The sequence below is a fragment of the Mya arenaria genome, chromosome 5, assembly GCF_026914265.1.
Source record: "Mya arenaria isolate MELC-2E11 chromosome 5, ASM2691426v1".
In the NCBI taxonomy this organism is placed as follows: domain Eukaryota; kingdom Metazoa; phylum Mollusca; class Bivalvia; order Myida; family Myidae; genus Mya; species Mya arenaria.
The window spans coordinates 60,314,653-60,337,822 of record NC_069126.1 but is presented as its reverse complement, the minus strand read 5'-3'; the positions used below and the strand labels follow the sequence as shown (position 1 = coordinate 60,337,822).

Below are 23,170 nucleotides of genomic sequence, written 5' to 3'. Positions count from 1 at the left end.
AAAGCAACATTGTGCTTAAAGACTCAAAGATAATTTTTCTTTTACTTCTCCGTTTTAAATGAAACAAAGGGCAGTCTATGCTGTTTAAAGGTTCCCGAAACTTGACATTCTAACAGTAGAAGCACAACCGTACGATATTCTTGTCCTTACTGAAACATGGCTGTCAAATAAAATTTCAGACGAAGATGTCGAACTCCCAAACTTTAAAAAACCATTTCGTTATGACAGAAACGATCGTCTTGGTGGGGGTGTCGCAATATATGTCCGAGATACTCTGCATGCAATTCAACGAAATGATCTTGATGTTAATGGTGTCGAAGCGGTTTGGGTTGAAATACATGTATGCCAGCGCAAATTACTTGTGGGCGGAATCTATCGACCTCCTAACTCAAACAACACACAGTGGCTTAACATGGAACATTCACTCGACCAAGCATTCAACCAGCATGTTGACAACATACTTGTAGCAGGTGATTTTAACATCAACATTAGCTTGAATTCGTCAAATAAAATGTGTAGATTGATAGACTCCCTAAATTCTGAACAGCTCATTAACTCACCAACTCACTTCACCGAGCACTCTAGTTCACTTATTGACCTCATGTTCATTAAACACACTAATCAAGTTATTTCAAGTTTCGTCGCAGATCCTTTTGTTCCAAATCTTGTCCGGTTTCACTGTCCGACTGTTGCTGTCTTAAAATTCACAAAACCTAAGCAGACTCACTTTCAGCGCCAAATATGGTTATATGACAAAGGCGATTATGTAAAATATAACGATAAACTCAGATCCACCGACTGGTCGTTCATCGAAAACAATCAAAATCTAGATGCTACGGCAGACACAATCGCTAGCTCAATCTTAAAATCAGCCTCTGAGAGTATTCCAAATAAAAACGTAACTATTCGTCCAGGCGACGTTCCTTGGATAAACAAAGAGGTAAAACAACAAATCAGAAAACGTAACAAATTACACCGAAAAGCTAAACTTTCAAATAATGCACTGGCTTGGGAACAATTCAGAAACTATCGCAACGAAACAACAAATATAATTCGAAAAATTATAAAGGAATACGAACATAAAATAATAAACAAAATTAACTCTGATAACATAACAACTAAAGTATGGTTCAAACTAGCTAAACAACTAACTCAAAAACAAACATCTTCACCAATTCCAACTCTTATTGATGGAACAATTAAGGCAGAGTCCGATGAAGAAAAGGCAGACCTTCTAAACTCATACTTTAGCAAACAATCAACCATAGAACCCCAGCAACATCCCCCTTTTACAGTTGAGAACGTTCCATCCACTTTCCTCTCACAAATATTGTTGACAAGCCAGGACGTTAGAGATGCAATTTCCTGTATTGATCCTAGTAAAGCCAGTGGTCCTGACTCGATTAGTCCTAAACTTATTAAAGAGGGCAAAGACGAACTTGCTGTGCCTCTCTCGAAATATTTTAACAGATTGTTGGCAAACTCTACCTTCCCTTCTCCATGGAAGTTGGCGAACGTCTGCCCCATTTTCAAAAAATCTGATCCATCTAGTCCCTGCAATTATAGACCAATATCACTTCTAAGTTGTATTGGCAAACTCATGGAGCGCTGTATCCACAAACACCTCTACAACTACGTCATCTCGAATAAAATACTTACATCCTTCCAATCTGGTTTCATCAAAGGCGATTCTAGCGTCAACCAGTTAGCTTTCTTTTACAACGACGTCAGCAAAGCCTTAGATGAAGGGAAAGAAGTAAGGGCTGTCTTTTGTGACGTTTCAAAGGCGTTCGACCGAGTCTGGCATCATGGCCTTATTCATAAGCTGTCATCCATTGGTATAAGTGGTTCACTTCTCCATTGGTTTTCCTCTTATCTTTCTGACCGCAAACAACGGGTAGTCCTATCCAACTCTGCTTCAGGAATCCTCACTATCAATGCTGGTGTTCCTCAAGGATCTATCCTTGGTCCATTGCTCTTCCTTATTTTCATTAATGACATTGTCAATGACATTAAGGCAAACATACGCTTATTCGCAGATGACACCAGTCTTTACATTATTGTCGAAGATCCCGTATCTTCTGCAGCCGACCTTAACCATGATCTATCTCAAATATCATCTTGGTCGAAGAAATGGCTAGTAACTTTAAATCCATCCAAGACAGAATCTGTTCTCTTTTCTCGTAAACGTCAACAACAAAATCAACCCCCACTTTATCTCGACAATGTACCCATATCTCAAATCAGCACTCATAAACATCTTGGGGTAACCTTCTCTTCAGATGGCAAATGGCAATCCCACATATCTTCAAACGTCAACAAGGCATGGCAGAGAATTGGTATTCTTAGGACGTTAAAGTTTGTAATTTCCCGTGCAGCCTTGGACAAAATGTATGTCACTTTTATTAGACCTTTACTCGAGTATGCCGATGTTGTCTGGGACAATTGTAGTAATGAATTAAAAAATGATATCGAAGCTGTCCAACACGAGGCGGCTAGAATTGTAACCGGTGCTACCAAACTTTGTAGTATTGAGCGGCTTATAGCTGACGTTAACTGGGATACACTTGCGGAAAGGAGACGCAAACATCGCCTCATTCTGTTCTTTAAAATGAAAAATGGTCTTTCTCCAGAGTATCTTACAAATCTAATTCCTCAGCCGAGAGCTCAGCCATATGCCCTACGAAATCGCTCAGAAGTTCCAGTCATCCCTTGTAAAACTCAAGCCTATGCTACTTCATTTCTACCCCTGACTATTCGCCAGTGGAACTCACTTCCTGAAGATATCAGACATGCACCTACTCTCAGCGAGTTTAAATCACAATTTAACACGAAACCAAAGAAATCACAACTCCTGTATAATGTAGGAAACAGACAACACCAAGTTAATCATGCTCGTCTGCGATTAGGATGTAGCTCATTAAATTATGACCTTCACAGAAGAAATATTATTTCTTCTCCCCTTTGTGCTTGTGGCGCCGTTGAAACTGTGTCACATTATCTCACTCAGTGTCCTAGATATCAATTAATGCGTAACCGTTTTATCCATGATTTACCTTGTGCTGCTACTGTAGAAAATCTTCTTTTCGGTAATGATCGCCTTACACTTGATGCCAATTCAAGCTTGTTTTTAAAAGTCCAGAGATTCATTACAGCATCAAAGCGTTTTGATGCCTAACAGTCGACCCCATTGGTGTATCGATCGCTTTTCATCGGGACAGTGTGTGTGACAGAATATTTTTGCGTTTTTTTTTTCTTTTTGTTTGTTTGTCTTTTTAATAGTTATCTTATTATTCCAAAACATTCAAATTAAATGTAAATAATAGTTTGAACAGTTATTAAACTAATATATTTCGTCAAACTGTTCACTTCACATCATACACTGACTTTTCTATGCAATTCGTTACTGTACACTGCTACATGGAAAGGAATTAATATAAGCAATTACATTGCTTGTTTTCCGATCCATTTCATCATACTATTGCTGTACTGTTATTTTTGTATATACGAACTGAATAAAATATGTTTAAACTAAAGGTTCCCGCCTTCGTTTTATTACCGGAGTAACTACAGTAATACATGCCATTTCCCCTGGCGGGGGGAAAAATCCCCCGGAATTTCGACCCATCCCCTGGTCCCCCGCCGGGGGGATCCATATCCCCTGCAATTTTTTTTATTTATTTTTTTAAAACTTGCTTAAGGTTGACAGTGGAAAGCATCAATAATATTATGAGTGTAAAATTCCATGAAGGACCATGATGACTAAGTCCAAAAATTATTGTAATTTGAATGTAATTCTGTATTTATTCTTATATTATAAAAGCAGATATTGCGCAAATTTTCATCTGTTAAAAATCCCCTGGTGTAATATCAAAATCCCCTGCGGCTAAAACACGGTATTTGTCCACCTAAGTGTCTCACCAAGGTGGAAAAATGAACTTCCATGCAGGGCCATGAAATTTTGTCCATTTTTAGTTTAAAGTTTCAGTCATTGGAAATGATATTTGTTTTCCTACAGTCGCTTTTATAAATTTATTTTTTTGGCGACTTTTACATACAGGTCAGTGTAAGGTTACAGACACTACAACAGGCATATAACAACAAAGATTTTAATGGAAACAAGTCTGTATTATTCAGGTTAACACAGAAAACTAACAATTAGAATGTTAACAAACAAATGCATAAAATCTCTGCTTGAGATAAGCATAAAAAAAAACATATTTCATCCCAGTTGCGATGAACTCTAAAAATTGACAAAAATGATCACACAACTTTAACTGTAACTTTTAAAGTTTGTAGAACCAAGTGCCCCAAGCACATTGTTTTTCTAAAATAAACACTTTTCCTATCAAGTATAGTCAGTTTCTGCTGTTTATATCAATAGAACATATTTTTTGTATGAGATAGAAATAGACTGCACTACGGTTACGGACTCTACACATTGTAAGAACCAACACATGCTCAACATTTTCTATTTGAAATACACATGTTTGTGTATTTTCAACAGATTAACTTTAACTTTGCTGAGTTCCTGTGTATTGAATTTAAAATGACCTCTTTCATTGACAAGTTCAGGAGCTTTTAGCTTTGAAATGATATGTTCTGTTGGCTCCTGAGAAACGTCTGACTTCTCAGGCCACACATATGCGTTTCCAGCTTTCTTCATATATTTAAGCCCATATTCTGTTTCAGATTTACTTGTAATTTCAGCAACGTAAACACTTCTGGGTCCTTTTCTCGGTTTGAGCCCAACGGTAACAAAATCACCAGGTTGAAAGGCTGTATCTTGTTGGGATGTTGTTGCTGCTGTCTCTTCTATTTTTCTCCTCTTGGCTTTTGGTTGCTTGGTCTCCGATTTTCTTTTCAAAGTTATTTGTTTCTGTCCTTTTGTTTGTTCTTTGCAGGTTGCTTTAGGCTGCTCCTTGTTAGATGGTTGTTTCTTCTTTACATTTAGTTTTTCTTGGACTTAACTAATAACATCAAGGTTTCTTTTCTCCCACTTATTAACTATGTCTACATTCTCACATTCACACAAGCATCACAGTAACAACTAAGTTTCCTTGAGTTCAGCTCATAGTCTTTACCAACAGACTTAACAGAGTGCAGCTTCCGTGTTCCAGTTAATGTTTGTACATTTGTTTCTGGTCGGTTTCTATTCACATTTTCAACAAATACAAATTCTCTTCTCGACAGAGTGCTTTTTACAGTGTCCACTACTTCCATATTCAGAGTTTCTTGACAAAATTGGTAAACGTCTTCAGCATTACCAAGAACTTTCCTGTTACTTATTACAGCACGATAACAAGCATTCTTTACAGTTGCACCCAACCCATCACAGACATTCTTTCCATGAGACGTTTCAAAGTAGTTTCGCGTCATTTTGGGCTGCTTTCTGAGACTGATATCAGCAAACGCCTTTTTCCCCTTGTACTGGGCTGCACACCCATCAGTCCACTCGTGGAGTTCACCAATCTTCACCCCTCTGCTTTCTAGTAATTTAATGGCTTGATTCTCGAAGACAATTGCTAAATCCGCATCATGTTTGGTTTCTTCACTTATTCCAATGATGGCATGTTTTACTGTAACATCTTTGTCATCAAGACTTTCTTTATAGTAGCACATCATTGGATGTACAGTTACCTGGTTTCTATCAAAGAACCCTGACTGCACTTCACTTTGGAAGACACATGCATAGTTCTCACTGAAATCCATTACCATGGCAACAGATCCCTTTGTTAATTTCTCTACACATACACCCATTTGTTTCTGTTGCCAGGATGCTCTAAATGCATGCTCTGGGTACACCATCATGTCTTTCTCTAAAGCTGTCAAAAACACTTTGAAATCAGCTTCTTTGGGCACACAAGAAACGCAGCGCTTTACTTTGTCATATTTCTTTATTTCAATGCTTTCCCATTGATACCATGACACCATCCCATCTCTGTTCTTTTCTTCCATAGTCGCCAAATACTTTTGAAGGCCTTGTACTCCACATTTTTCACAATTTCTTGACACACATTTTAAAGATGGCTCTTGTTCATAGCTGCAGAATGTTGCATCACTCAGACTCTTCTTATCAATCTTAATGTCTTCTGTCATGTCAGTCTCTTTTACAACTCGTTTCAATGTTGTAAGTGCTTCTACTTTCAGGGCTACATTACAACAAGTCTGGCACAGGCATGACCGTCTGCTTGTCTCGGACACTTTCTTTACATTAACTGGTTTTAGTTTGCTGAATGATGTAAGTCCTATTTTATGATTGGGGTTTCTTGTTTTGTATAACTTGTGTGCTTCTTCTAGTGTCATTGTCATCACATGTTTCTGTAGTGTTTCTTTCATACCAGTCTGAGTTTTGATTCTAACAACATCACGTTTGGATGGCACCTCTCTGCTAATTTCAGCACTCAGGTAGAACTCTTTCACTGATTGTTTCACATGATCACTTATCACATCACATCTTGTTTTTCTCTGTTTCTTTTTCCACCATTCATTTATCATCTTCCTTGTCTTGTAAGACACATTGAAATATTTACTAACTGTGATCTTTTTGTATTTCCTTAGTACTGATTCACGTATTACATCATATGCATGTTTCTTTTCTCTGTCTTTTCGAACACCAATGTTTACTTCGGAAATACTTTCTTTCAAGGAATTCACTATAGCATCTGCTACTTCAAGTTTCTTCTTACAAGCTGGTGTCATTGTTACTCCTTGGTCAGAAAGTACTTTGGATGTTGAAGGTGACTCAATAAGCTTCTTTAAAATGGCGGCTTTCTTCTTTGGTGTCCTAGGCAGAATGCCTTTCACCATTTGCGCTCGTCTGTATATTGTTGCACGGGATAAGTTACTTTTGTTCTGTCTGCTTTCTCCATGACTGTCATTTTCATCAACTGTGTTAACAATTGGAATTGTAGGAGACTTAAGTTTAATTCGCATTCTCCAGGCTTGTGTTCGCTTCACAGCTTTTTTCTTTTTTTCTTCCAGAGCCGGTTTCTTACTCTTTTTAACACCAGGATCTTCAGAAGAACATGTTGTTTTCATCTTTTTTCTCTGTCTGTATCTTTTCATTTCTTCAGCTTTTTTCTTTCTTAAGGAGGCTTTTAATTCAGGATCTGAATTGGCCATGAGTTTCACTTTCATTCGAGCTTCCTTCTTTCTTTCTGTGTCTTTCTTTTTGATTTCAGAATATTTTGTGGAGTTTTCTGTTTTCTGACGCATTCTCCATGCCTTGACTTTCAGCCTGTTTTTCTCCTTTTGCTTCTTTTCTATGTCTTCATTCTTTTCAGCATTCATTTCAGCATTTTTTTCAAGTTTCCGGGATCGCAGTGATGATTTTCGGCTCTCTTCTGTAAAAAGACATTCTGAATATTAATTAACCTTAAACGGTTGGGTTCAATGTATACCTTAGAATATTAATATATATGGTATATAAATCTTCATATAAAGACAGGTTTTGTGAAAAGAAAAACCTCAAAAGGTATAAATGTCCCTATATGGTTCAATTGTATTGTTTCTGTTCATAAAAATGTTTTTGAACATACTTACAGTAGACTTAGAAACAAGTGGCCGTATTTTGTAGAGTCTGTAACCTGAGTACAAGTACAAATCAAATATTACTTAAGCTTCAATTCTGTACATTTAACAAGTATCCACTGTGTCTGTGATCTGTATATTATAACACTGATTGTATTCATTGGCATACACGCCAATCTTTATGTAAAAATATTTCATCTCGGCTCCGTAATAGGCTACACAAAATGAAATTGTGTGTCATACTGTCATAGGATTTCCATTAAACAACCTGTTAAGACCATTTTAGTTTGTTATATGTTGGGCATGGCAATTTCAACAAATAAGCATCACAACATGTGCATTTCATGTGGACAATTGCATTAATTCAGGGCATCATGTACAGACATATGGTTTTGGTTACGGACCCTACGTAACATAGCATGGAATGTTTAGATAAGGATAATACATACCTAGAGCATCACTGGAACCAACACCTTTAGTGTTTTCCATTTGAAAGGACTTCTTGCTGGAATCTGACCGACTATTACCCAAAATAAGCCATTTTCTTAGCTGATTCCATCATTACAGCTGGACTGTTGTATTTCTTAGAAAGGCGGTTGTTTTGGATGATGCAATAATTCATCACAAATATTGTTGCATCAGCCGTTTTATTGGTATTTTCCAATAGTTAAAAGATGATGCAATATTGCACAATAAAAAAAATTGCTTTTACCATGAAAAAATATAAGGAAATATGCTATTGAAAACAATGGAAATTTCAAATCAAAATTTGAAGGCAGATTTTGTAGTGTCCGTAACATTAAATATGTAAAAAAATGCAACTTAAAATCAAAATATTCCAAAAATATTTCAGCCATTAAACATACTCATACAGAGGTTTTTATTTGTGGAATGCCACATTTCTGTCATTAATACATATGTAGATACAAACCCGTGGTTACGGACTCTACAGATTTTTTAACCCTGAAAATCTTACAGGTGAACCTCCTTCTTTTTAAGAATGTGAATCATGAATGCCCAAAGCAACAAAAAATTGGAAGTTTGATTAATAATCAGTCTTACGAAACAGTTATCACTTGTAAATGGGTGAATTTTCAATGTTTTTCATGCATATAACAAGGGATAATATAATTGTGATTTTGAAAAATTGGCAAAAGCACCACTTTATGTTAATAAGTCATATTTTCTGTAATAATTTGTCTATTTTCTTGATTTACCCACCAAAATTTAGCACTTGAAATTTTCTATAAGCTGAGGTAATGCATTTTTTCCAAATCATCATGCAAAATAGATATATAACAGTTTGAATATATAAAAAAATCAAATGAGACAGCATAACGCTTGAAAATGGCCATTTTTGGGATATGTTTTTTGCTGTTACTCGAATACAAATTGATATTTTCACTTGAAATTTGGAGGCCAGCAGGAGTGGACTAGGTTACATGCTTTGGCTGCAAAGAATTAAGTTTGAAATCACACACTTTCCTTCAATCTATGTATAACAACCAAAAAATATAAAATGGACAAATACCGTGTTTTAGCCGCTGGTGTAATATCAAAATTCCCTGGAATTCAGACCAAAATATCCCTGGGAAGCCTCTCAGAAATATGGGGAGTTTGATAAGGTGAGTAGTTTCATCAAACATTTTGACAAACCTGTTTCCAAAATAATGTTTTGACAGTGCTCTGTCAGACGGCCATTTTGTGAAAAGGGTTGTCGAAGTGTTTTAACAAACTAAACTCTCAATCAAACTCTGGTTAATGACCGAATGCAGGGCTCCGTAAGCGGCGTAGACTGCAATATGTTTCATTGAAAATGGTGAAGAAATAGTGAAGTTATCTTTGTTTAAAGTCTTAATTCAAAGCAAAATGTTGCCCTCCGACGTAGCATTTATGACGCAAATTTAATTATCATGTGGTATACACACACTGTTCCAGTCATGTGACCAGTGCTGGAAAAACGCATCTTATACCCCCCATATAAGATGAGTTACGCGCAACAACGCGCTACTTATTTCTTTTATAGTATGATTTATGAAAAGTACAGTATTTCATTTCAATAAAACGAAATCAAATATATAAGTATGCAAGACTTTGAATTAAAATAGATAATAAATAATCTCGTACCGGACACACATGATAGATACTTATAGTACTATGGTAAAATTAACAGCACCTAGCCGTTTGTTTTCGAAATAGTTTTCAGTAAGGTTAATGTAGTTCCCGTAGAGTTTTGTTTCTGCAAGTGGTATGCATAACCAGCATAACAATGAGTGATTAACATAGCAACTTGTATTCATTCCAAACGTGTTAACTTGTTATATTACTTCAAGCGCAAAACATACTCGATAGCGCCACCACTACTTGTCAGCGCCACCACTAGGGCAACAGCGCTACCACTTTTATAAATATATGCATATTTCCTTTTTAAAGAAGTGCTTTTTAGTTTTGTTGTGTTCCGGCAAAGGACCTATACATAACAGTGTTATTTGCATGCGTCAGAATGTTCTTACAGGGTGTGTAAGCATCGAAGTGTACTTGCTATGCGATCAGATCTCAAACTATGCACACGTCCGATTCGGGAGAAAAGCTCCTGCACCACAGTTTGCACAATATTGAAACAAAATAGTAACCAGCCTGCAGCAGAAGCGTTCTGACACGGTACCACATTATCCGATTTTCGAAATATGTCCGTTAAATGAAATTATCAACTAAAAATTGAATCCTACTCATGTGTGTTCATGTAAACATGGGGCACAGCTCCACCACGAAGTGTCGACAGCTCTTTTTCTTTGCATCACCGTAAAGTGGTGGAGCTGCGTTTAGAGGCCGTGAGTATGTGAAAATAACGACTCTAATGACAAATTCAATCCAGTTTAGATCATTGTCGGATACATTTTGTCATGATTATTCAACATGGATGCATAATATTACAATATATTCTTTCGCCCGGTGTTTAATGGTAGAGAGTTGTAGCATTACAGGGATACATAAGAAATGTCAAAATAATAAAAAAAAGTATCCCTGATCACTCATAATTGTAGCTACTGTGGCCTCAGCTGGGTAAATGAAAATGAAAAAATACAACATTTTATGGGCTACTTATCACATCATGGGACACAATACAACTATTAATCATGATTTGTCGATGATATTTCAACTTTCTAGAAAATCTAAAAATCCACTAGGGTTATATAATTGACAATAACCCTAGTGAGACATTTTTGAGTTGATATTCAGATTGTGTTAACTAGCAATTATATACACACTACACCCGCTCATTTTCTGACGTCGATGCTTGTAACATACGCTTTCTCAATGTCATTCTTCAACAAGCGCTTATTGTTGCCATTGTCACCTCAAGCTGATGCCTAATTGCATTCGCAGTATGAGAAAATATGAGATGATCGAGTTTGAAATAAGGATTGATAAATAGGTATGAATTATCCTATTGGGACCATAATTCTAACTTCGAAATAGCGATTTCGGATTATAGATTCAAAATTAAGTTAAGGAATAGAATTGGGATCGAAAATTAATTTTGAAATAGCGATAATTTCGGATAAATGTTGTTCGGAATAGCGGTGTTCAACTGTACTATAATTGCATAAATAATTAAGATTCCCAAGAGTAAAGTCATAAAGTTTAAATTGAAATTACTATGTGATCCACTTGCAGCGTAGTTAAACTGTAAAGATTTCTGACTTTGTAAACTGTCCATATACATCTGAGGCTGTTTTTGATGGAAAATGGTTGAGGATTTCCGAGTGCCTGGTTATTACCTGAATCTGTTGAAGTCTGTATTTGGTTATATTTCATTTAGATATCCAATATCTAGGAGATTTATCTTGAAAAGTGTCTGAAAACTACTAACCTAATGGTAATTATTTCATTTTGAAAGATTAAAAGAGAAATGGGATTAAAATGGTTAAGATTTCCTGGAACAACAACAAGGAATATACATAGTTATATTCAAATAAACTACTATGACAAAATCACTATTGATAGTCGCAAATGTATCTGCTTACAGATTAAAGCTTCCCTGATCCCAGCTGATTCAGTGATTGCAATACACAAGGCAAACTACTTCAATTCATCAGATGGGCTGGCACTATTATATGTAAAGAACCAGGTATGAAATTATGTAATTGTAATAAAGCTAATTCTCATGTAGAAGGAAACAGGCAATTTTGCTGCAGTTTGTTTATTAGCTTGTCTGAATTTGGAAGATAAGTCGAGGTACCGGTATTGTGATAGCCTTTGCGTTTTCATTGACTTTGTCATGTATTTCAACAGGATACAAAATCTTTGTCCTTGGTCTTAAACCTCAAAACAGATATTTAAATGAAACTTGGCACACATGTTCACTGATACAGTATGCACAGATTTACGATACACAATTCCCATAACTCTAGCTTAAAAAAATATTGAGCTATGCCCCTTTATGACTGAAAAATAGCAGAAGAGCAGGGCCTTCCACAGAAAAAATTCAGGCCCCACTTTTGTAGGGGATGAGTGCATGAGGTGGGGTATCCCTTCCTAGTGCTTTTTATAAGTTTTCCATAAAAGAAAAGACTTACTTTGGGACATTGTCCATGATTGACCAAATTGTACCAATTTTCATTCTTTGAGAATATAGCCAAACAAGGAAAATACAACTGCTGAAAGACCAGTCAGTGCACACTGAGTGGGCTGTGGTTCTACAAATGATTCATTCAATGAATTATTTGCAACCATGCAAGCAATTTTTTTCTCAAACATAACATTCAAATATTTCAGGACTGTACGTGACTGGGCTCAAGTATGCAGCAGATTAAGCGGAGGTGGTCGGTAAACCAGAGGCTGCCTTCTTCTAGTCAACAATTGAAGACCTGGATGTCTGACCAAAAGAGTGTCTTATGATTGATGATGTGAGTTGTAGAAAGATATTCAATCCCCCCAATCCCTCAAATTAAATAAAATCAAAACCCAAGTAAGACAAGCTTAATGATCTAAAAACATCATTGATGGATTGTGTTTAAAAAAATAAAAGTTGTAAACTGGGGGAAGATATAAGAAAAGTTAATTCACACATTCATTTTTGGAACTGCAAAAAATAGATTTTGAAAGGATTATAAGAATTTTAAGATTTTCTTAGAACTGCTTCCTGAACTTAATCAACTTTGTCTTAAAAAGTCCAGTGCTACAACCCATGATTTAGTTGGCTTTGACTTGGACTGTATTTTAATGTTTACTAATTTACTGTTTTTCAAAGGTAAAGTCAATTAAATGTCGTTGTTGTTGGCCATCACCATGGAAATAACTCATAAACTTTCAAGATATTCCATTCAAAATTGGTACACATGCTGCAGAAGACTAGGCACTCATTGGTGCTCTTGCTGCAATAATCATTGAGTGATACCCCATTAAAAACAAACCAGCGTTGCCATTCAATCATTGATGCCTTTGTTTGAATTAATGAAAGAAGAACCTTTGAGGTCACATTTTTTTTGCATCAACTTTTATTGTGCGCCTTTAAATGTATCGGCTAAAACACGTCGACTATACATGTGGAATTTTTAGATAGCTTATATAATTATACAAGGTGAGTACCTAAATCGGAACAGTACCTAAATATGGAACACCCATTATAAAAGCCTTTTCCCGATCATGGTCAGTTTAGTAATGATTTTAATCAATAAAGACGCCTGCCTTAGATACAAGTTCCAAAGAACACGATTCTCTGGTAAGTATTTCAAATACTGCTATCATTCAAAGTTTTTCATGTTCAAATGTCAATACATTGCACGCGGGGGAATGACTTCATGTTTGCCACAATCACAGCATTCTGGCACAGTCAGTTTTTTTCTACTTAAATTGTCAAATTTTCCTGACAAAAATGACAAAAAAAAACAAGCTGGAAATAACGTAAATTATTAATTTACTAAACCAAAACATGTACCAATGATGTTAAAAGAATACATACAAATAAAAAATGAATTAAAACTGTTCCATATTTAAGTACTCCGAGGACAAAAATGGCAGTCCTTGACTGTGCGGTTAGAAAAGTACTTTTCATGCAGATTGGTGGTAAATGTATCTTGAAAAATGTCATTTCTATCCAACAATTGGTCTTGAATCCTAGTATGCTGATGGAAAATTTTGTAGTTGTGGTGCAAGTCTAACTTAAAATATTTCAAAAATAGTTCCGAAAGTGTTCCGATTTAGGTACTCATCCAGTATGTGTCTCCACCTACAGGATGCTTGTGAGGATGTAGTGGGAGCAATCAACGATGGAATGCAGGCTGTCCTAGTAAGAACAGCTTAGTTGTTTTGCAGTTAAGAGTTTCATGGGTCCAACATACTCGCAATTCTGAAATCTTTATGAAATTAGTTTTCGGAATACCAGATCATTTCGGCCACATGTATTGCATCATGCATGCAATCGCAACATGGTTTAAAAGCCCAAAAGGCCACTAGCACTGCTATTTTATAAGTTCAAAAATACGTTTTACCTTCCTCAGGCCTGTAAAGGAGTGAGTGATCAAGTTATTATCTATGTTCATATTATTGATGTAGTATTTTCCCAAAAGAAGATTGATCAAGGTCTGTTTAATTAATTACAGGTTGAGTTTGTAAATCCGAACAGTTTTGACCAATTTTAAACAATATCTTTGCAAGCTTTGGTACCACAGTTATTTGCATCTTGGCATGAAACAGGTTTGGTTCAAACCTAAGTATCTGCCAAAGTACATTCACAATTTTGTTTGATTCATGGTGGAAAACTGATCATTTTATACATGTAGTAAATAACCATTCACCTGATGGCATAGAGTATGAAAATCTTGATCACTTTGAAAATATGTTTCCATCTAAAAATAGATTTCTATGCTGTGAATGGGAATCAACTTAATCAAAATCAGCTAAGAAATTAAAAGAGTTGCTTCCCTTGCTTTGAAAATCTAATATAACTTACCCATGGCAATGATTATTTGACAGGAAAAGTGTGACTTCATTCCCTTTGTGCTACATATTTACATTAAAGCTGCGTGAGACTTTGACAGGGGTTTTTAGCTCTACTATTAAAAAATCGGGAGGGCTTAACTACTCGCGTCGGTGCATTTTTGGGAAGTTGGGATTTTCACTTATAACTTCAATACCCTTCATTCAAATCACTTAATACTTCACACAATTGTTCAGGGCCTTTACATAATGAGGTTAAATAACTCCATGTTATCCTTAATACAAGTTATGGCCCCTGATTGAAACTTAGGTTAAAGTTTTAGGGCATATTAAAGTTTTAGGGCAAGTTGGAATTTTAATTATCATAACTTCTATACCCTTCATTCAATGCACTTGATACTTTGCAAAATTATTGAAGACCGTCGTACAACAAGGTCACATAACTCCATTTAAACCCTTAATACAAATGATGGCCCTTGATTGATTGTTTTTTAAATTTTTATTTTAATTTCTTTTGACTGGCACATTTTTATATTCTTAAACAGGTTTTCATAAAGGGAATAAAGCTATTAGAATGACCTGCATCATTGTTCGGGCGGTCTGGTGGGAGGGCAGGGTCAGTCAGGCACATGTTACAACTTTACTGTATTCACTTTTAAGTCAAAGTGGTGTAGTTGAGCGCACAGTCTTATGACAGCTCTTGTTAAGAATAATACTCATCTAAATTTGTCAAAACTTCGCAGTCATTGCTAAAGCAAGTGTTCGTATTGATCCTGATAATTGAATCAATTGAGGAGAACAAACGCATGTTTTAACATATGATTGGTATTTATAAACTGCTCAGGTTATACAACTCAACACGTATAGATGGGTAACATGACTCACACACCTAAGTCAACATGGTTTCAAACTTGAATATAGCTTATTGCTGGATTGTTGAATGAGACCGTCAGGCTAGCTATATGATGAGTTCCTCCAAGTAAACTGTTTAGTTCAGGCAATAAAATATTTATTTCAAGCAAATGTGCTTTTTTTATTATCTGGCAAGTAAAATGTTTATTTCAGGCAATTGAACTGTTTATTTCAGACATGTACTGCACAGGGATGAAAAAAGTTGACCTCGGGCACACAGACATTAGTTAGCTTTCATGGTGCAGTTGAACTCTTCTTGGATTCTTGACCCCTGTGACATCATAACTGAAGGAGGTCACAAGTTACCCACAGGGACACAGACTGGAGACAGCTTTCCCCATGCTGTTGCTCCTGTGACATCAGCTTGGAGATCAAAGTTCTTGGACATTTATAGGACCATACAGTGTGTGTGGCTGGTGACCAGTAAGATGTTGTTTGTTAAGGCAATGGACAGTTCCAATGTTAATTAAGTTTAATTGTTATAGCCTAATGTATTTTTGTGAAGAAAGCCTTTTCTCACGATGAGCCCTTTTTACATTAAAGGACATTATACTTGCATAAATTTTTCTCGCGATGAGCCCTTTTTACATTAAAGGACATTATACTCGCATGGCACAGATTTCCCTATTAAAAACTGATACAATTTCCTTGCTTTAGACTAGTGGAGACAAATCCTTTGTTATGTGTTGCCACATATGTACATTAAGGCCCATATTTACATGTTTATTAAGTTTGTGGTGCTGTTTATGAGCAGTTTACCTTTACTATATATGTAAATAATAACCCTTGATTGTTATGTATTGGTATTATTAAAATTTAGTCAAAAGATGGAACTGTCCATTAACCAGTCGTAAGGTGTAGTCCTAGATTAAGTTGACTATTTTGTAAGGCATCAGTAGCTCATGTTTGGGAAACCCAAACTGTTCACTTCAAAATAGCAAATTGCCTTGGATTTATAAGGCTTGGAGATCGACACCTTGAGGACTGGTTAATTAGATAAGTATTAGGTTTGCATGTTGTTTTTTAACTATTTGTATTATTTTTTTAAGTATTATTGAATTTGTATGTACATTGAAGTATTTCTCACAACCGATTTCGTTGTAACATATTAAGAATGGTGAAAATGGTCTGTTTAGGAAGACTGCTTTAATTTTGTGTTTTTTTTTGCTTATATAAATTATGACATTTCTTAAATGAAAAACTTTGCTTGATAAAATGTAATTGTTAAAACAGAGTAAAAAAGGCCTCATAAATTTAGAGCAATAACCAGTACACGACATCTAACTAGCTTAGACAAAAGTTTCTAATCGGTTTTCTTGCCCTTTGAAACGTGTAGATGAAACTACATATAGACTGATATTTCTGGGTATCATATTCGGGTAGAGACAGCACACACCTTTAACTTGAGTTGTTCCTGCTAGACAATTACTAGTACTACACGTTTAGGTTGAATATCAGGTTTAATATTTTGAAAACAATATTCAGAATGAAAATTTTTGCTGCCAAAGATTTGATGATTACGAATACTCTTATACTACTTTACAGTTGAAAACAAGTTGAAGTAGACTCTCTGTGATGGATTCACCTTCCAGAATTAACATAATTGGGTTTTCCCATGCCGGTACAAATAAAAGGTGAATTTCGAGCTTTTGAAATTCGTGTAACAGTCCAATGACTCTATTGTTTCCTAAGTAACATGTGTATATTACAACGGTTTAATTTTATTTGTACCGATTAGGTCGGAAAAACCAGAATAGCTATAATTCCGGGCTACAACTATTTGGAGTTTATGATTGTCCTATTCTTACACTTCTGGGATTCCTTTCTCTTTCACAGTGTTTGGAGGACTAGATTCTGACTGGAAACGTGTGGTTGTTAGTATTGCAGCATTGTCTTTATCTGAAACACTTATGACTGTTTCTGGAATTTGGTCAAGTCAGTTTCACTACATTCCAGTTCTAATAACTTTCTCCTGTTCTAGTGTTCAATATTATTTTTTGTCCACTGACCTAGCCTCTGTTTAAATCACCAATTTACCTTATTAAAACATAGCAGCTGACTGCTGATCTCCGAAAATAAAAGTAGGGCAGATTTAAAAAAACCCCACAACATTACTTTTGGACAAAATATATTTTTGTTCACTAATTCAAACCAAAAGTTGATCTGTGTTTTGAGAACACATGGTTTTTCTCTTTTGCTAAATGCAATTATTGTGGTATCTCACTCAGCATTGGCCTTCCTCGCTTCACCTGACCACAAACTACATCTCCAGGATCCTTCAACAATGTGCAAACAACTGCGGAGGGAAACTGCCTCATTCTCCACTGATGCAAACGTCCTGTTCAATATGTTTGAGTTCACTACTGTCACGTTCAATAAGTAGAAAAACATCTTTTTCCACCACTTTGTGGGTTTCCTAGTGAGGCTGTTGTTGATGCCAAACTGATCTTACAGATCAACACCCTCCATGTGCTTGCAATAATCTACTATACAATTGGGTTTCATTATATTGCCACCGGTAATAAAATCCTTCTTCTCTTGCAGGGCCATTTTTGTCTCGTAAAAGTTTGTGAACATTGTCACAAGCTTATCTCTATGCTGCAAAGCTAAAGGATGGTCTATTCTCTTGAATACTACTTCACATACTTTCATTTTTATCCCCCGCCTTGAAAAGGCGAGGGGATATAGTAATGGAAGCGTGCGTGTGTGCGTGCGTGCGTGCGTGCGTGCGTGTATGTGTCCATCCGATATTCATTTCTTTGCATCTCCTCTTACATTTCTCATGCCATTTCTACAGATTGATGATCATAAAGTGAAGCAGCGGGCTTTCCCCATTCGACCATTTTTGAAAGAGTTATAGCCCTTTGTTTATTTTACATTTAAAATTAGTTTCTTCACAACTCCTTACGTTTTTCATGCGATTTCTACCAAACTTTCACAGATTGATGATCATAAAGTGAAGCAGCGCATATTGTCTGGCTTTTGCGATTTGACCATTTTTGAAGGAGTTATTGCCCTTTGCTTATTTTACATTTAAAATTGGTTTCTTCGCAACTCCTCTTACGTTTTTTCATGCGATTTCTACCAAACTTTCACAGATTGATGATCATAAAGTGAAGCAGCGCATATTGACGAGATTTGATAGAGTTATTGCCCTTTGCTTATTTTACATTTAAAATTGGTTTCTTCGCAATTCCTCTTACGTTTTTCATGCGATTTCTACCAAACTTTCACAGATTGATGACTATGTAGTGACGCAGCGTATATAGTCTGGCTTTTGCGATTTGACGATTTTTGAAAGAGTAATAGCCCTTTGTTTATTTTACATTTAAAATTGGTTTCTTCGCAACTCCTCTTACGTTTTTCATGCGATTTCTACCAAACTTTCACAGATTGATGATCATAAAGTGAAGCAGCGCATATTGTCAGGCTTTTGCAATTTGACCTTTTTTGAAAGAGTTATTGGCCTTTCTTAATTTTACGCATTTCTTATCTGCCTGAGAAACTACCCTTACCATTGATTGGCTTTCGTTACAAAAAATGCCCCCATGAGGCGGGGGATATAGCTGTCTATGACCGCTCTTATTCCCTTGTTTATTTCTGCCAAGAACAATTACTTGTTTTACAGGATTGTTTTTGAATATGTTTGCGAGGAGGAGGATATACATATAAAGGACATGATATGTAAAAAATTTAAATCTACCTTAGTCTTTCTTTCATAGAGCAGTGGCCACATCAGTCATCCCTAGTTAATGCCCTTGTTATTTTGTTTCTTAACTAAGGGTAAAGGAGTAAAATATCTATCAAGGAAAGAGTCCAGCATTGAGATAAAACATGACTGACTTGCGTCTGGTGTCTGGTTTTGAATTTCTGCCCAGAATCTGCACCATATTTATACCCCCACAAACGAAGTTTGAGGGGGTATATAGGAGTGAGCTTGTTGGTCGGTGGGTCTGTCGGTCGGTCGGTCTGTCTGTCTGTCGGTCGGTCGGTCTGTCGGTTTTCATGGTTTCCGGACCATAACTCATGAAAGGCTAGACAGATTTGAAAATTTTTTGGTACATCGGTGTAACATCAGAAGATACTGGTCAAGTTCGATATTGGGGCTGGTGGGGCCAAGGTCAAGGTCACTGTTACTAAAAATAGAAAAACGGTTTCCGGACGATAACTCATGAAAGGCTTGACAGATTTGAACAATTTTTGGTACACAGGTGTAACATCAGAAGATACAGGTCAAGTTCGATATTGGGGCTGGTGGGGCCAAGGTCAAGGTCACTGTTACTAAAAATAGAAAAAACGGTTTCCGGACGATAACTCATGAAAGGCTTGACAGATTTGAACAATTTTTGATACACAGGTGTAACATCAGAAGATACAGGTCAAGTTCGATATTGGGGCTGGTGGTGCCAAGGTCAAGGTCACTGTTACTAAAAATAGAAAAACGGTTTCCGGATGATAACTCATGAAAGGCTAGACAGATTTGAACAATTTTTGGTACACAGGTGTAACATCAGAAGATACAGGTCAAGTTCGATATTGGGGCTGGTGGGGCCAAGGTCAATGTCACTGTTACTAAAAATAGAAAAACGGTTTCTGGACGATAACTCATGAAAGGCTAGTTTTTCTTGTCAGCAGTGTAACTTCTAAATTACTCCACAGATTTAAATAAAACAATACATGCATGATAAAAGATGCAGTGTGCAGTAACCTTGGAGTTATGGCCTCTTTTCAAAGGAATGGTTTGCCATTCCTGTGTCCAGGCGGCATTTTGGGGTATTCGTCACTCCTGTGACAGCTCTAGTTATGAGCTTTTTTCTTGGTTTTATAAATATCATTTTCCTCTAACTACATTCTGAGAAATATCACTCAAGCCCTTTCTCATGCAGTACATTTTCAATTAATACAACCACTTAAGTGCATCCTAATGAGTGTTTATCAACAATCGCTTAGTAGCCTCACAGTCATCATCATGTCAAAGTAAGTCTCCCTTGAAATCCAATCAAATGCATTATATCAATTAAAAACCCATCGATAAACAAACACTTCAATGTTTTTCACTCTAACCTTGACCTATATCATTAAGTGGCTACATAGTTGTTGTAAAGTGGTCTGTTGTTATCCTTACACTTGGACAGGTTTGTCAAGTTTTTTGTATTGCATGTCAGTCGGGATGTGAACACAAACTTGTATATTTGTCAACAAATTGCCTGCAGTCACATTAATGGATCAATTTAAAACTGCACTCTCACAAATTTACTTTTTGTTTTGGAAAGAGTCAATTTTTTGTATATATATGAATACCAGTGATATAAGACTGCTGACAAAAGATACGATAGCAGTCTTTATATGCTGGTTAGGTGTCAACCCTAGTTGCTGGTCGGGACGGTCGGGTGTCAACTTTGGTTGCTTATCAGGATGGGTGGGTGTCAACTTTGGTTGCTGATCGGGATGGGTGGGTGTCAACTTTGGTTGCTGATCGGGATGGGTGGGTGTCATCTTTCGTTGCTGGTTGGGATGGATTGGTGTCAAGCTTGTCGGCTGGTTGGGATGGATGGGTGTCATTCTCGGCTGCTGGTAGGGATGGATGGGTGTCAAGCTTGTCTGCTGGTTGGGATGGATGGGTGTCAAGCTTGTCTGCTGGTAGGGATGGATGGGTGTCAAGCTTGTCTGCTGGTAGGGATGGAAGGGTGTCAAGCTTGTCTGCTGGTTGGGATGGATGGGTGTCAAGCTTGTCTGCTGGTAGGGATGGAAGGGTGTCAAGCTTGTCTGCTGGTAGGGATGGATGGGTGTCAAGCTTGTCTGCTGGTAGGGATGGAAGGGTGTCAAGCTTGTCTGCTGGTAGGGATGGAAGGGTGTCAAGCTTGTCTGCTGGTAGGGATGTAAGGGTGTCAAGCTTGTCTGCTGGTAGGGATGGATGGGTGTCAAGCTTGTCTGCTGGTTGGGATGGATGGGTGTCAAGCTTGTCTGCTGGTAGGGATGGATGGGTGTCAAGCTTGTCTGCTGGTAGGGATGGATGGGTGTCAAACTTGGTTGCCAGTGGATGGATGGGTGTCATTCTCGGCTGCTGGAAGGGATGGATGGGTGTCAAGCTTGGTTGCCAGTGGATGGATGGGTGTCATTCTCGGCTGCTGGAAGGGATGGATGGGTGTCAAGCTTGTCTGCTGGTTGGGATGGATGGGTGTCAAGCTTGTCTGCTGGTAGGGATGGATGGGTGTCAAGCTTGTTTGCTGGTAGGGATGGATGGGTGTCAAGCTTGTCTGCTGGTAGGGATGGAAGGTAGTCAAGCTTGTCTGCTGGTAACGATGTATTGGTGTGAAGCTTGTCGGCTGGTTGGGATGGATGGGTGTGAAGCTTGGTTAATGTTGGGATGGATGGGTGTGAAGCTTGGTTGCTGTTAGGGATGGATGGATGTCAAGCTTGGTTGCTGGTCAGTTTGGATAAGCTTGGTTGCCAGTGGATGGAAGGGTGTCATTCTCGGCTGCTGGTAGGGATGGATGGGTTTCAAGCTTGTCGGCTGGTAGGGATGGAAGGGTGTCAAGCTTGTGTGCTGGTTGGGATGGATGGGTGTGAAGCTTGGTTGCTGGTAGGGATGGATGGGTGTGAAGCTTGGTTGCTGGTAGGGATGGATGGGTGTGAAGCTTGGTTGCTGGTCAGTTTGGATGGGTGTCAAGCTTGGTTGCCAGTGGATGGATGGGTGTTAATATCGGCTGCTGGTCGGGATGGATGGGTGTCAAGCTTGGTTGCTGGTAGGGATGGATGGGTGTCAATCTTGGTTGCTGGTAAAGGTTGTCAACCATGGCTGCTGGTCTGTTTGGATGGGTGTCAACCTTGGTTGCTGGTCGGTATGGATGGGTGTCAAGCTTGTCTGATGGTAGAGATGGATAGACTGCCAACCTTGGCTACTGGTCGGGATGTTTTGGTATCAACCTCAGCTGCTGATAGGGATGGATGGGTGTCAACCTCGGCTGCTGATAGGGATGGATGGGTGTCGAGCTTGGTTGCTGGTCGGTATGAATGGGTTTCAACCTTGGTTGCTGGTCGGTATGGGTTGGTGGGTGCTAAGAACCTTAGTTGCTGGTCGGTATGGATGGGTGGGTGTGAAGCTTTGTTTCTGGTATGGATGGTTGGGTGTGAAGCTTTGTTGCTGGTAGGGATGGTTGGGTGTGAAGCTTGGTTGCTGGTAGGGATGGATGGGTGTCAACCTTGGTTGCAGGTAGGGATGGATGGGTGTCAAGCATGGTCGGTTTGGATGGGTGTCAAGCTTGGTCGCTGGTCGGGGGTCAACCTTGGTGTTAGCTCCCCCCTCTCTCATGGACATCCTATGGCTTTTTCATTGCTAAAAGAATGCCTTTCCTGTTTACTCGAAATTCAAATGAAAATAAATCGTTTACAGGAATACATTGTTAAAGGGGTACCGGTAATTGTCAAAAAAAAAACAAGCATCAAAATGTGTTCAGAATTAAACTGGTTAATCAAGAAACCGCAAAATGAGCGGGACTGTTCTCCTTTCTCCTCACAAGCTCTGACTATCGTTTTCTTTGATCCCATTCAATCATGATTAAAGTTTCAGGTCTGTTGTTTCGAAAGTTCTGTTTGAACCAAATTTGGCTTGATTTTTTTTGCCGCAAAGATTCCAATCAGCCGCTGTTGAGCTAGGAAAACCATCTGTAAGTTAACTTATAATACAACTAGTTTAAAAGGCAGTCTGATGGTAAAATACTAACAAGATTCAACACAGATTTAACAACTTTGCCCAACCTCGACGCACTTATATTAAGTTTCA

At 37.6% G+C, this 23,170-nt stretch overlaps 2 protein-coding genes across 2 annotated transcripts; both read right to left on the bottom strand.

Moving 5' to 3' along the window:
* Positions 1 to 5,013: 5,013 nt before the first annotated feature.
* On the bottom strand, positions 5,014 to 8,458 carry LOC128235851 (uncharacterized). The gene is made up of 2 exons (XM_052950643.1): positions 7,983 to 8,458; positions 5,014 to 7,346 (listed from the first exon to the last, which is right to left on the bottom strand). Exons 1-2 carry the CDS (start codon positions 8,020 to 8,022, stop codon positions 5,014 to 5,016), a joined length of 2,373 nt encoding a protein of 790 aa, XP_052806603.1. The 5' UTR covers positions 8,023 to 8,458.
* Positions 8,459 to 20,797: 12,339 nt separating this feature from the next.
* On the bottom strand, positions 20,798 to 21,442 carry LOC128235850 (uncharacterized). The gene has a single exon (XM_052950642.1). The coding sequence runs from the start codon at positions 21,440 to 21,442 to the stop codon at positions 20,798 to 20,800; it is 645 nt and encodes a 214-aa protein (XP_052806602.1).
* Positions 21,443 to 23,170: the final 1,728 nt, after the last annotated feature.

What these genes read in the sequence shown, in the direction of transcription:
- LOC128235850 (XM_052950642.1), bottom strand. Translation starts at nt 21,442, where the DNA reads ATGACACCCATCCATCCACTGGCAACCAAGTTTGACACCCATCCATCC.
- LOC128235851 (XM_052950643.1), bottom strand. Translation starts at nt 8,022, where the DNA reads ATGGAAAACACTAAAGGTGTTGGTTCCAGTGATGCTCTAG. An exon ending in TGGTTCCAGTGATGCTCTAG is followed by an intron (nt 7,347 to 7,982) that starts GTATGTATTATC and finishes GTCTTTTTACAG; the next exon opens with AAGAGAGCCGAAAATCATCA.